At 37.2% G+C, this 13,710-nt stretch overlaps 1 protein-coding gene across 5 annotated transcripts in view; it reads left to right on the plus strand.

Moving 5' to 3' along the window:
* The window catches only part of LOC139941150 (cGMP-specific 3',5'-cyclic phosphodiesterase-like), a 147,107-nt gene that overhangs the window by 125,753 nt on the left and 7,644 nt on the right, over window positions 1-13,710 (plus strand). For 2 of the 5 annotated variants that reach the window (XM_071937603.1, XM_071937600.1), the window contains 4 exons: window positions 635-712; window positions 3,547-3,685; window positions 4,867-4,950; window positions 8,962-9,136. In XM_071937603.1, the coding sequence (XP_071793704.1) occupies window positions 635-712; window positions 3,547-3,685; window positions 4,867-4,950; window positions 8,962-9,136 (476 nt within the window). Of the gene's footprint in view, window positions 1-634; window positions 713-3,546; window positions 3,686-4,866; window positions 4,951-8,517; window positions 8,618-8,961; window positions 9,137-11,356; window positions 11,409-13,710 lie in introns of all 5 variants that reach the window. The other 3 variants (XM_071937604.1, XM_071937605.1, XM_071937602.1) reach the window with 3 other exon arrangements.

Here is a 13,710-nt window from a genome sequence, read left to right on the forward strand (position 1 = left end):
ACAGAATATTCTTCTGCGTGGACATTTTGCTTCTCCAGATTTTTCGCAATATCTCAAAAATTTTACCACCCTTTAAAATGAAATTATCACAGTTTAGTTTTGTGGTATATAGCTACAACTGTATAAGATTGCAACCAACAGTTACAATGTCTTTAAAATGCTCTTTGCACAGTAGTAGCATATGTCAAAGCTTACGCTTAGATGTGTAACTCCATACTTTTAATTATCAGGGATGATGTTCTTCCTACTCTAGTCTGATTTCCAATTGTTTTGCCCTTGGTAAAATCAGAAAACTTCTTGTTAAATGGTCTGGAAAGTCTATTAAAGCCTAGTTAGAAAATGTAGATCAGCCCTTGTACTCAATAAAAAAAAAATTCTTCAAGGAACAAGTATCATGGCTGACATACAAATGTATATATATGTATATATATGTATGTATATATATATACACACAGAGATGGTAAATTTCCCCCCTCATTTAGTGACGAAAGAAGCTTGCTGACATTTCACTTCAAAAATAGAAACAGCCGCATTTTCCGCAAATGGAATTTCTCATGCAAATCCGTTTTCTTATTATAGCTCCTATAAACTTTCCAGCTGGTTAATGTTGTCAATGGTCTCTTCTCTTTTATAGGAAGCGTAATGCATTCTTCAAGTTGGTTGAGCAGGGAGAGAAGGATTGGCAGAAGCCGGTAAACAAAGACTTGCTCAGGTAGGCTTCATTACACCGGCTTCCTCCACCCCCACCCACCCACCTCTTCCCAACCTTCTCAATCCATGTAGGTTTACTTCCCCCACCCTACCTACCGAATCCCTTATCCTGGGCCCATCTGCTTATAATGGCTGATTTTGTGCTTACTGTGTGATTTCCATGCCTTTGAGAAAGACTTTGCTTTGATCGAAACGTCAGGACTCTAACTTTCTTTGTGCAAAGGATAGAGTTTGCAGTTAATATAGTTAGCATGTTCATTAAAGGCAGTGGACACTTGGTAATTACTCAAAATAAATATTATCATTAAACCTTTCTTGATTACGAGTAATGGGGAGAGGTTGAAAGTATAAAACATTGTGAGAAACAGCTCCCTCTGAAGTAACATAGTTTTTGAGAAAGAAGTAATTTTCCATGAATTTGATTTCGAGACCTGAAGTTTAGAATTTGAGGTCTCGAAATCAAGCATCTGAAAGCCCACAACTTTGTGTGACAAGGGTGTTTTTATATTATTATCTCGCAGATTCGACGACCAAACTTTCTGGGGTTTGTTATTTTATGCATATGTTGAGATACACCAAGTGAGAAGACTTGTTTTTGACAATTACCCCAATAGTGTCCACTGTCTTTAAAGCGGATATCTGCTTTTTTTATTGATCAGGACAAACTTTAATTTCCTTTTTTTTTTTCTTTCTTTTTTTCCTTAATTTTTTTTTTATCAGTATTTGTTTGTTTCCTTACATAGTATTGGCAAGCCTTATACAAGCTTAGCAGCAATAATGTTCAACTACATTAATGTGAGATAAGCCTAGTAACTGGATTATGGGGTGCCCCAATTTGACCAGCGTAAATACGTGACACGCGCTCACTTGACGTTACACGATCATTCCAATACATCATGCAGTTTTTCAGCTCTTTTTTTTTAAGGGTCCACTCACAGGCCTGCGACCAATTTCACGAAACGCTAGGATTAATCCTAACTCGACTTAGGACGGGTAACCCGTCCTAACTTAGAATGGGTTCAATTCGTCCGACGCATTTGGATACGGAACTGAACCCGTCCTAAGTCCTAAGATCATCCTAAGTTAGGAAGAGTTTGGTGAAATCGACGTCAGGCCCTCAAAGACTTTCTCAGGAATTTTCACATATAGCAAATCTCATCCCTGGGGTATTGATTTCTTAAATTCATCTTTAAATTAAGCAAATGCGACACTTGTGAGGTATTGTCCTATTGAGATTATAAATTAAATTCAGCCCTCGGGGAAATTGCAATTAATAAAGAAAAACGTAGAGTGAATAAGAGAATTTAGAATTAGAATGTTTTTTTTTGTCCGCATCATAAATATACAGGAATTTTAGTTTCCATTGGCACATAAGGATACAAAAATTATTAGTTAAAAACAGGTTCAATTTATCAATTAAAAATAAAATTATAATCAGATACAAGCAGAATAAATTTCATACAAGATTCGAGATATATATTTTGAAATTTCTCCAATCAAAATTTCTTGAAGACATTTTTTTTATATAACATAAATCTACGTCACCAATCCGGTGGGTATGTGTATATACACCATATTCAATCATGACCTCAAGCTCAAATAAAATATAAAGATAAAATATACAACTGACTATACAAATTAAATACAATACGTAGAACCCAAAACAACAGCACTTTGTTTAACCATCATCCATTTTTTGTTTGTAGCATTCACGTATTCTTTTTCAACCATACAGGCACGTGCTTAAATGCATACGTGCTCAAAAGAACATTACAACGTCTTTGTATGCATACTATTAATTCGCATGACTGTTCAGCCATTGTAAAGTGGATGTAATTTGGCCGATCCGGGGTTAATATTAATACAGTACCGTCTGCATGGATAATTACACGCAGTAGTAAAGAAGGGTTGTATTAGAAAGACGTAAGTGTGTACACTCTCTACGCAAAGCAAGCAGTAAACAAATTGCTTTTTTCGGATTTGGCGGATAAATTTAATTGTGATTTGGTTTTTTTGTTGCAAAATGTTTGATCAGCGGGGGAAATTCCAGATGATGATGGCTTGGGGCTCATTCTTTGTCCTTATTTGCTGTTAAATTATAATATATCGTTGGCTCAGAGCTGTAAGGTCGTTAGTGCAGTTTGTATGTGTTTCATAAAATTGCTTTTGCATATTTTGGGGTCCCGGTGAAGGGAGTGTATTGGTCAAGCGTGGTCTCCAAAGTAATTGTTTTGCAAAAAGAAAATTTCAGTTTGTAAAAAAAAAAAAAAATAATATTATATCAACATTTCATAAACAACTATCAATACGAAAACAATAACTAATGTTGTCTGCGTGCTTTTAAAGGGAAGGTACTCGTTTGGTAATTACTCAAAACAAATATTAACTTAAAAACTGACTTGGTAACGAGCATTGGAGAGCTGTTGATAGTATAAAACATTGTGCGAAACGGCTCCCTCTGAAGTAGCATAGATTTTGAGAAAGAGGTAATTTCTCACTAAAATAATAAAAGACTTCTAGCCAGAAGTCTTTTATTCCTATCTGAAAGCACATAAATTCGTCCAACAAGGGTGTTTTTTCTTTCATCATTTTCTCGCAACTCCGATGACCAATTGAGCTCAAATTTTCACATGCTTGTTATTTTATGCTTATGTTGGGATACACCAAGTGAGAGCACTGGTCTTTGACAATGACCAAAGGTGTACCTTCCCTTTGAGTAAAGCCATTAAATAATTTCTTGATAAAAAGACACTAAATGAGTAAAATATTTAACAGTTAGAAATAATACTCTTTCTGTGATGTTCTTTGTTTATTTTTATTTTGTCATCAATGTAGAGGGATGATGATGACAGCCTGTGATGTGTCTGCCATCACCAAACCATGGGAGGTTCAGCGCAAGGTTGCTGAGCTTGTCGCAAGTGAGTTCTTTGAGCAAGGAGACATGGAGAGAGAGCAACTGAAAGAAGAACCTATAGTGAGTATTAAAGGGTTTGAGTATTTTTTGTACGACACAAAACACAATGTCCACAGATTTATATTAAACTTTCACGGTTTGAAGATATTGATGGTAGAAAGCTTCCCTTAAAGGCAGTGGACACTATTGGTAATTACTCAAAATAATTATTAGCATAAAACCTTACTTTGTAACGAGTAATGGGGAGAGGTTGGTAGTATAAAACATTGTGAGAAACAGCTACCTCTGAAGTAACAAAGTTTTCGAGAAATTTGATTTCAAGACCTCGGATTTAGAATTTGACGTCTCGAAATCAAGCATCTGAAAGCATACAACTTTGTGTGACAAGGGTGTTTTTTCTTTCATTATTATCTCGCAACTTCGATGACCGATTGACCTCAAATTTTCACAGTTTGGTTATTTTGTGCATATGTTGAGATGCAGCAAGTGAGAAGACTGGTCTTTGACAACTACCAATAGTGTCCACAGCCTTTAAGATAGTACTTGCTGAGGTGTTGTAGTTTTTGAGAAAAGAGTTTTTGAGAAAAGAGTAGAATAAAATTTTTGTTTCAGGAGACAAACATTACTTTAGCATGTCCAATGTATTTACCAGTAGTGGTATATACGCGACTCTCCTGAAAAATCCCTCTGTCATTTTCGGGTATTTTTTCTTCTAAAAAACTTGACGACTAATGAAGCTGAAACTTCTACAAGTAAATTATATTATGTCCACTTTATTCACAGTGAGTAGGGATTCATGTCATGGCCAAAAACTTGATCTATAAAAGACATCAAAACCTTTCAACCACTTTAGGTCAGTATTCTGAGAAAAAAATTCTGTGCCCAGACACGGTGTAATTTTTGGGAGCATCTTGAGTAATTTTTTTTCCTTTGGAAACATCATTGCCCAATGAAGTCCTGAGCTGACAAAGGAAAGACAGCAAAGGTAAATAAAACAAATAAATCTTCAGAAGTGCCTGGCACTGTGTTCCGTGGCTTGCGTCCGTTTTTGCAAATTATGGTGAGCGCTACTTAAATTGTCTTACAAGACAACATCAAACCCCAGTCCTTATTATAAGAACCTTTTTGTCTTTCAAGTTGTGGATACAACCTTGAAAGCAGCAGCCAAGGGATCTCTCCTTCAGGGAGATACAACTTTTTCATATTTAATATTGAGAAATTTCTCTTCTTTTTTCCCCAAGGCAATGATGGACAGGAGGAAAAAGAGTGAACTTCCCAAGATGCAAGTTGGATTCATCGATGCAATATGCATGCCGGTCTATAAGGTAAACGCTAGGTTTTATTTCTCTTCATACTTTACTTTGAACTGTGAGCTTATTCTTTTAAATTTAACCACGTCACATCTGTATCCTGACAAATTTAACCACAGTATTACCTTTCGAAACTTTTTAATGTTTTTTTTTAATTTATCGTTTTCCTTTGAAATTTGTTTTCCATAATTGATTCCTGATTCTGATCTTGTACAAACATCTCTGGTCCAGTAAACATTTTGAGCGACAAGTCCCTGTAGTCATGTGGATTTTCTCCCAAATTTGAGCCCTGATAGAAGTATGACAATAAATACATGACGATGGCTAGAGCAAGCTAGTCGAAACTTTGAGACCAAATTAAGAACTGACTCTGCGGTAGTGCAGTTAATCATGATCCTATAAGCTAAAGTAGTAGTCCCAGCCAATTTTCTATACCATCCGCCCGGGTAATAGTTTTTAAAAAGCAGGACAGTTCTTTTCAGAACTGAGAAGTCTTCCGAACCCCTGAACATCTACTCCGCGGTAGTAGAATAAAGCAAGACAGTTCTCTAAGAACAAACTCTACCTGGCAAGAAGATACGCACATGGTGTTACCGCAAACCAAATATACATTGATACCTCACCATACAATGCCTCAAATCCTATATACGACAAAAAGACAAAACCTTCGAAAAAGTGCACCATTTATTCCTGCTTTAGTGGAGATTTTCCTTTTCCTTCAAAATTTGCTTGGGTTTGTTGACCCAAATGAATCGTTTTATTGGATTCTACCAAGAATCAAAACTGATTATTTGAGGTTTAAATACTTAAAAAAAAAAATAGTGCTGAAAAGTTTGTGATGTTTTTTTTCCCTTTGAAACAAATCTCCGCTCAGAAATAAAAGGTATGATAGTATGGGTGAGATGCATCAGCATTGGGTTTTGTATGAAGCATATTATGACATTAGCTTGTGACAAAGTATTTGGGAAAGTCACTCAATGTTAATTTGTTGTGACTTGTAAGTTTCATTTGACTTGATTTTGACTTGAGAATTTTCATTTCGACTCGAGAATTCTCATTTGAATTGCCCATGATGAAAACTGCATTGAGTCCCATTACAATGTATAATTATTTAATGCCATATGACTGTATGTGAGTCAGCCCTACTACATGTACATCTGTGCTTCTGCCTTTTTTTCACAGTGACTTTTGATCTGATATAACATTTCAAATTATTAAAAATGTACTTTTACCTGCAGGTTATCGTCTCTCTGTCATGATGCAACACGTTTTCTTCTATAGAAACACTACTCATTATTAGTCATAACCAGATTAAAAATTATCCCATTTCAACCCCCCCCCCTTCTACTCCTGCGCCCTGATAAATCATCCCCAAAGGCCAGGGCTCGATTCCACAAAGCACTAAGATTCATCTCAAAGTTTTGGCCCAATGTCAAGGCTCTGCTTACCGTAAGCAAGCAACTGCCATTTGCAGTAGCAGGGCATTTTGTGCTTAATACACCTAGTGCACTTCACAGGTTAGCGAGGAATTTTGGCTTGTGCGCGTATGACTTCACGTTACTAGGCGTTCTACGCTTACACAGCTAGCGTAGAAAATCGGCACTTGCAGTATTAAAGGAACACGTTGCCTTGGATCGGTCGAGTTGGTCTTTGAAAAGCGTTTGTAACCGTTTTTTATAAAATGCATATGGGTAGAAAGATGTTGTAAAAGTAGAATACAATGATCCACACAAACATGCCTCGTCGACTAACACGGTCGGCCATTTATGGGAGTCAAATCTTTGACTCCCATAAATGGCCGACCGTGTTAGTTCGCACAGTAAAAGGAAAACCACGCAATTTCGAGGCAAACTTGTGTGGATCATTGTATTCTACTTTTAAAACATCTTTCCAACCATATGCATTTTATAAAAAAGGGTTACAAACGCTTTTTATAGACCAACTCGTCCGATCCAAGGCAACGTGTTCCTTTAAGGGGAGAATGGTGATCATAAGCGCATAATTGGGGGGTTACCACAACCATGAAATTTGGCCCTTTCGTCAGTATCATCATAGAGATTTCTACTTTGCTAAACAATTAAGATCAATCGGCTCTTGCACCCAACCTTAGCTCTTTGTGTAATTGGCCACAGCCGCACTATGTTGAATGTTTTCTGGACTCTCGCCCTTTTCCTACAATATTACTTCTTTTTGTGCATGAACAGAAATAGAGGCATGGACTTTTTGATCCCTTAAACCTGACCAAAACCAACGTGGAAAACAAAGCGGAGTTTGTTGTTTATCCAGATAAATATTTGTGCCATTTCAATCAAACTTACAGAAGAAAAACCCCCCAAATAACTTACACTTTCTTGACAATTATTAACGGGCCCGTACCCTTAGTTTTTGAAAAGGCAAGGGCACCAAGACATTTTTCTCTTTGGTAAAAGGACACCCCATTTGTGAAATGTAAATTTCTACATAGCATTTTAAAGGCACCAAGGCAAAAACCAGGGGGCGTGGAGGCAATCACCTTTGTTGCCTGTATTAAAGGAACTCAAAGGGAATATTATGATTTGTAAAATAGGTGTAGACACAGACGATAGGGCCAAGCTTTAAAAACTAGCTCAACATTTTCTGGCGTAAGCACAGATCCATCAAGTCTTATACCCCGTCCTATTGTGCTCATATTCCTGCACATTTCACCTTTTTCATTCACCCCCACCTAGTCCACTTATGACGTCTTCCATTCACAGACCACACACTAAGGTCGTGTCCGAAAGGGCGACTGCGGCTACAGCTACGACTAAATCACGCCCGTCTGCGTAGTGTTCAGCACAGGCAGATGTGCTGATCTAGCCGTAGCTGTAGCTGGAGTCGCCGTTTCGGACACAGCCTTCCAATTCATCAACCAGTGAACATAAATATAATGCAGTTGGGCAAAGCCCCCAGTTGGGTAAATCATCCATTTAGACAGAGACCTTGTGAACTCTTTCATGTACTGACTGGTCGCTAGTGAATGGTTAAAATCCCTTCGAAAAAATGAGTGTAATACAAAAAATAAAGATTGCATGACCATACAGTTTCAGAATGGGAAAGAGGACTTGTGAGGTTGTCATTGCGCCTTTATTTTTTCATTTTATTATTTTTTTTATTATTTTCTTTAAATAAATGGCGCATAAAAGGGTTAAAGGGGCAATGTCGTCAAGATCAAAGTGGGCATCTGGCTGCACATAGAATGAGGAACTCTCGCCCAGTTAAAACTGCACTTACGCATGGTCTCCATATATGGGAAGGAGGGCGTGCGTGTGCAGTAACTGGGTGAGAGTTCACAATTCAATGTACATCGACAGGCCTGCTTTGACCATAACCAAACATCCCCTTTAAAGAAAGCTTTTAAATGTTGAATTTCAAAAAGATGTACCTGCACTAAAAGAAAAATCAAATCTTTTGTTATCTTGATTTGGCATTTTACTGTGGGTATTTCTGGGCAATGTGAGACACTGTTTGCACATCTATTATGCCTGCCGCACTTTACCATTTGAAGTTTTCTTTTTGCATTTGGCATTTGGTTTCTATGTCTCCATCTTTCCTACACACCAGATCTTTTCGGAAAACTGGCCAGGACTACTGCCGCTGTATGATGGTGTTAAACGTAACCGTGACAACTGGCTGGCTATGTCCGAGGGCAGAATTCCCGAGGGTTAGGCAATTTTCTCTCAATCCATTTTTCATTTTGCGTATTAACACAGTTCCACATTGATTCAGACTAACCATTGTTTTGTTTTTCTCTCAACATGCCTTTTTTTGTTGTTTTGGCAATGTTTTAACCTTTTGCAGGAGTTTGTTGTGGAGAGCTGAAGCTGACATACGCTGTTAATGTTTGAACTACCAGAGCTGGCTTCTTTCATCTACTAAAGCTCTAACACCATCATTCAGGATCTTCAGGATTTCTCTGTGGGCTTGCCCTGAGAAATCCAAACCCGGGGGAAAAGCCATTGATCATGTTTATACCTATCGGTCATCTTGTTCTTTTCGTTGCCTTAGAATCTAGCCGATTTGATGCCACAATTGGCACCGCTGTTCCAAGGGGTACAAAACAACCGCAGCCACTGGCAGACCCTGGCTGAAGGGGAGGCCGAGCGAATTGCCCGAGAGGAAAAAGAGATCCAGGAGAAAAAAATGCAGATTAATGAAAGCAACAAGGGGAAAGAGCGTAAGGGTGAGATAGAATGAAATAGAAACAAAGTAGAAAAAGCTCAGGGGGGAGCTCGGATGGACCTCCGTCATGTCTCCTCCTGTGTGTGTGTCTCTGTGTCACATCCATGCATCAAGTCGACACCTTCACTACCATCATTCATCATCACTCATCTATCTTGCTGCTGCTGCTGCCGCTGCACATGGCATGGTTACGTTTGGAGATCGAATACGACGGTCCCCCGTTTCTCACTGGTCACCACTACCATCACCACCAACCATTCCAGGCATGCGTTGTTGTCGTTGAATCTTTCTCTCATCATCTCATCATCAGACTGGAATGCAAATAATGATTCTCCGCCATCTTGGTTGCCTTGCCGCACTCACATTCACATAAGTTATATATGAATGAATTGGTAACCAACCTACGCACTACCAGTATGCAATGGTTGATTGCATGCATGATGTGTCTTTCTACTTTTCTGCACTTTCTTATAGCAGCTGGCTGCATGAAGGGCTGGCCGCTAACGTCTTTTGTTTTTTTACAGTGTTGAACTGGAATGTCGTCTTTCTTACTTCTGATTTTGTATCTTATTAATTGGACTATTATCATTAACAAAATGTCTTATTGTGAATAGATCCATATTTGAAATGATTTTTTGTATAGATTTTTGCACCAGTATATGACAAAATAACTTTTGAAAAATTTGTTCTCTTACACCATCATTCTGTACATCATTTGTACATCATCATCTTCGTAGAAATTTGTCAGAATAGATTTATATTTGTTCTATTTTTTTTCTACTTCAAACACACTTTTATATGTAGGAAAAAAAGGTTCCAAATATCAAATTATTGACAATATTTAAAACATGTGATTACTTTGTCACTTTTTTAAAAGTCTCATTTACTAAATAATTGTTTATGTGCAAAACTTCTTTTGAATACTTTGATCAATTATTTATTCAGTAAGACAATTGTATTTGTTTATTTTGTCTACACACTGTATGTCTCTTTTCCTGCCGTTAAAACTTGTTTGTTTGTCTAAATCGTCCGTAAATTTCTCCTTGATTTCAAACCAACTCTACTCTTTATTCACAGTTTCAAACTCTTCCACTTCTTGTCTTGTCTCTTCTTTTATAAAATGCTAGAAAATAAACCCAAATCCCAATCAGTATTCCTTTTATGGCACATCAATGAACGAGCTTGCTGGCCCATCTCAACTTCATTCGTACCCAGTAATCTGGCTGAGAGAAAGAAACGCAAGGAATATACCATGTAGGTCAGGGGTCATCACGAGGTCATCCTGAGGTCTATGCATGAAATGAAAATCAGCCAAACAGAGCATGATTTCATTCACTCTCTATATTTTTCTCTCACACTCTCTCTCTTAGCATGTCACTTTAACAAACTTCACGATCACATGGCAACCTCTGACGCATTTCTGTTTTTTACTTCAGCCTTGTCAGTTTCTTGTTTATGATGATAAGATAAAGTGTCGGTAAAGATTGTTTTGTTCAAAGCGGGTGAAAACAAAACCAGAAATTCTTTTGAAATCAGACGGAGTTAGATTGAGGTGGACAAATTTGAGTACTTAGTTTATACAATTGAAAACTATTTCTATATAATTATTTTATAGTTTTCATGAATATTTTTCAGTTCTGCAAGAACTGCTTCCCTGTCAATAACTAGAGAAAAACTCATCAACTTTTATTGTATTAGACTGGCCATTTTCATCTATTTCAATCTTACATTTTTCAATCGGAACCAAATGTTTATAATCCAAAGCCATGGAAACAATAATGATTGCAATCAGAAATGACAAATATTACATATTACTAGAAACACAAGAATGGAAACATAAAGTGTTTGTAACATTTAGGGTTTCCGTAGTAATCTTACATCAGGGAAAGTATCCTTCCTTTGACAAGAGAGTAAGAAACTGACCATGTGGAACAAGTGCTAGAGGATCATAACTGGGTCACTTTGAATGCTTGTATGTCACGATAATGATGTTGATTTAACTTCAAAATGGTGAATGTTTTATTTGTATGGGTGCTTTCAAAGTCTGCAGTTTAAACATTTATAAAGAACAAGTCATTCAACGTGGTAGAGGGGTTTTGTTTGATGTTTCGGCAAGGGGATTAGGGTAAAATTAAGTCTATACATTTTCCACCACTTTTTATGTTGACTCCCGATTATCCCCTTTTTTTGTTGTCATTTTTCACACCTTGTGGATCTTCAGTTTAGAAAGCGAACCACGGCCAGTGCGTGCCGACACTAACCAACAGAACCCCGTAAGTGTTTTAATCAATTTGGGAACTTTTTCTCTCCAGCAACGGTGTGAGGTAGAATCTTGCAGTGCTTTATTTTGAATTTTTTTTCTTCTCTTCCCTATCTGTATTCATTTTTAGGGGTCACTTGGTTACCGTGGTAACCATGCTGTACCCTCTACCTATTATATATTTATATATATATAATAATACCTGCCTGTCATTCATTCATTCTGCCATATTTCATTTCTATGTTTTCATTCAGTGTTTTTTTTCATGACACACACACATCATATCATTGCCTGTCTGTGCTACTTGGGCACCCACTAAACTTTTATAGCAACTGCCGTCACCCAAACAATATACCAAGTTAAAAAAAACGGTCTTGTGAGGCCTCTTAAGGTGGTATTAAATTTAATATAAATAATAATAATAATTTATTATATTTCTTTTGCGTCATCTCAATCCGAGGATGTTCCAAGGCGCAAATTACACCATTAAGCTTCAAATGTTTACTTTATTCCTAGCATTTGCCCCAGAGTTAGAACAGGCTTTTTTTAATCCCAGATTGTGTCATCTTTGGATTAATCAATATTTAAGCAGAATCTTGACCAAATAATGTCTCAAAAAAAAAAAAAAAAAAAAAAAAAAAAAACCAGCTGTTTTGTGGGACTTTGCTAGCTCTCCTTCATCTTATTTTTCCACTACATGTTCCTTGAAGTCATAAGTTATTTACAAATTTCAGTTCAAAAGAACTTTTCAAAATAAGTTATTCAGAAGATTGGTTCATTTTTATCCACTTTTTAAACAACTTTTTTTTGAAATGATATCAAATTGAGAAATGTAACTTTTTTTTTTGGGGGGGGGGAGGGGGGGGGCTGGTTCTGAGGGTGGTGAGGTCCTTTCAAAAGAGATAATGTCACTAACACATTTCATGTTGTCCATTTTTGTTTTTGTTTGTGCTTTCACTTTCAGCATTGTCTAGCAGTGAAAATCCCTGATATTAATGTCTTCATTATTAAATTAAGTTGAAAACCTAAATGTTGTTTGCAAGTCCTATAAGCAACCTTATCCTTCTGAGCTCCCTGATTAAGACAAGGCATTTCCAGACCCTTTTGGGTTGAAAGCATGATTTAATATTAGCCCCTTTTTAGTCTTATCATTATGACCATCTTAATTTCCTCAAAAAGTCAGGTTTTACTCTCAAAACATTTAAATGTGAAGGTTCTATGGTTTAGGAAGCTTTCGAACACATTCTGGTAATTGTGATTTTAATTTAAGGAATTTTCTAACTCGTGAAATTATCTTCATTTGACGAGTAAGTTCAGCTTTTTATAAATGTTTAAATTCATTTGAGTAAATTTTTGGGAGAGTCTATTTTTATTTAAATTAACATACTTTCCATCTTAATCGCTTTTTGTGGGAAAAGAAATCTCTCTTTGAAAATTCATTTTTCTTCCAGTGCTTAAAATAACCCAACACTTTGATTAATAACTTTTCTCATCATAACAACTCAAGTTTTTTTTACTACCCACTGCAAAATTTCTGCCTGCGCATGTTTCTTGTCTTGTTCTTTGCATGCATCTTAATCCACTGTCATGCCACCCTACGATACTCCGGTTCATCTGGGTACGGTCCTCCTTTGCTTGTAGTTTTATTTTTAAATCAATGTTGCAAGTGCTGTCAAATGCTTCGCTTCGCAAAGTCAAAAGTGTCATTGGATTCTTGGCCAAACGATGAACTGGTTACAGCCAAGTCATTGCAGATGTACTGGCCCAATTTCATGGCTCTGCTTACCGTAAGCAAAGAATCGTCACTTGTGGAAGCAGGGAATACTGTGCTTACGTCAAGCGTATTTCATTGGTTAGTGTGGAATTTTTGCTGGTATGCTTGCGTACTCCTTATTACTAGGCATTCTCAGCTTACACAGCTAGCACAGAAATTACGCTTGCACGTAAGCAGAGAATGGTGTAAGCGCAGAATTCGGCGGTAAGCAGAGCCATGGAATTGGACTCAGGAGATTGATTAAATTAATGGCATCATTTTCCAGAGAGTTGACCAACCCTTCAAAACCATTCAATCGCATGGGTTTTGTAGGGTGGCACAGCTGCGCACAGAACTAACTGTGTTAATGCATTCAACAAACTACACCATATTTCAGGCCAACATTAAAACCAAAGTAGATGGTATGGAACACTTATCCTAGAATCTGCGCTTGCTGCGCCCTGTTATGCATATGATTCAATGGGTCGCCAGCGCAGAATTCTGCGTTAAGCAGTGCCATAAATACGGGCCTAGGAGGGCTAACAAGTTCTTTAGTTCCATT

The sequence above is a fragment of the Asterias amurensis genome, chromosome 8, assembly GCF_032118995.1.
Source record: "Asterias amurensis chromosome 8, ASM3211899v1".
Taxonomy (NCBI): Eukaryota; Metazoa; Echinodermata; class Asteroidea; order Forcipulatida; family Asteriidae; genus Asterias; species Asterias amurensis.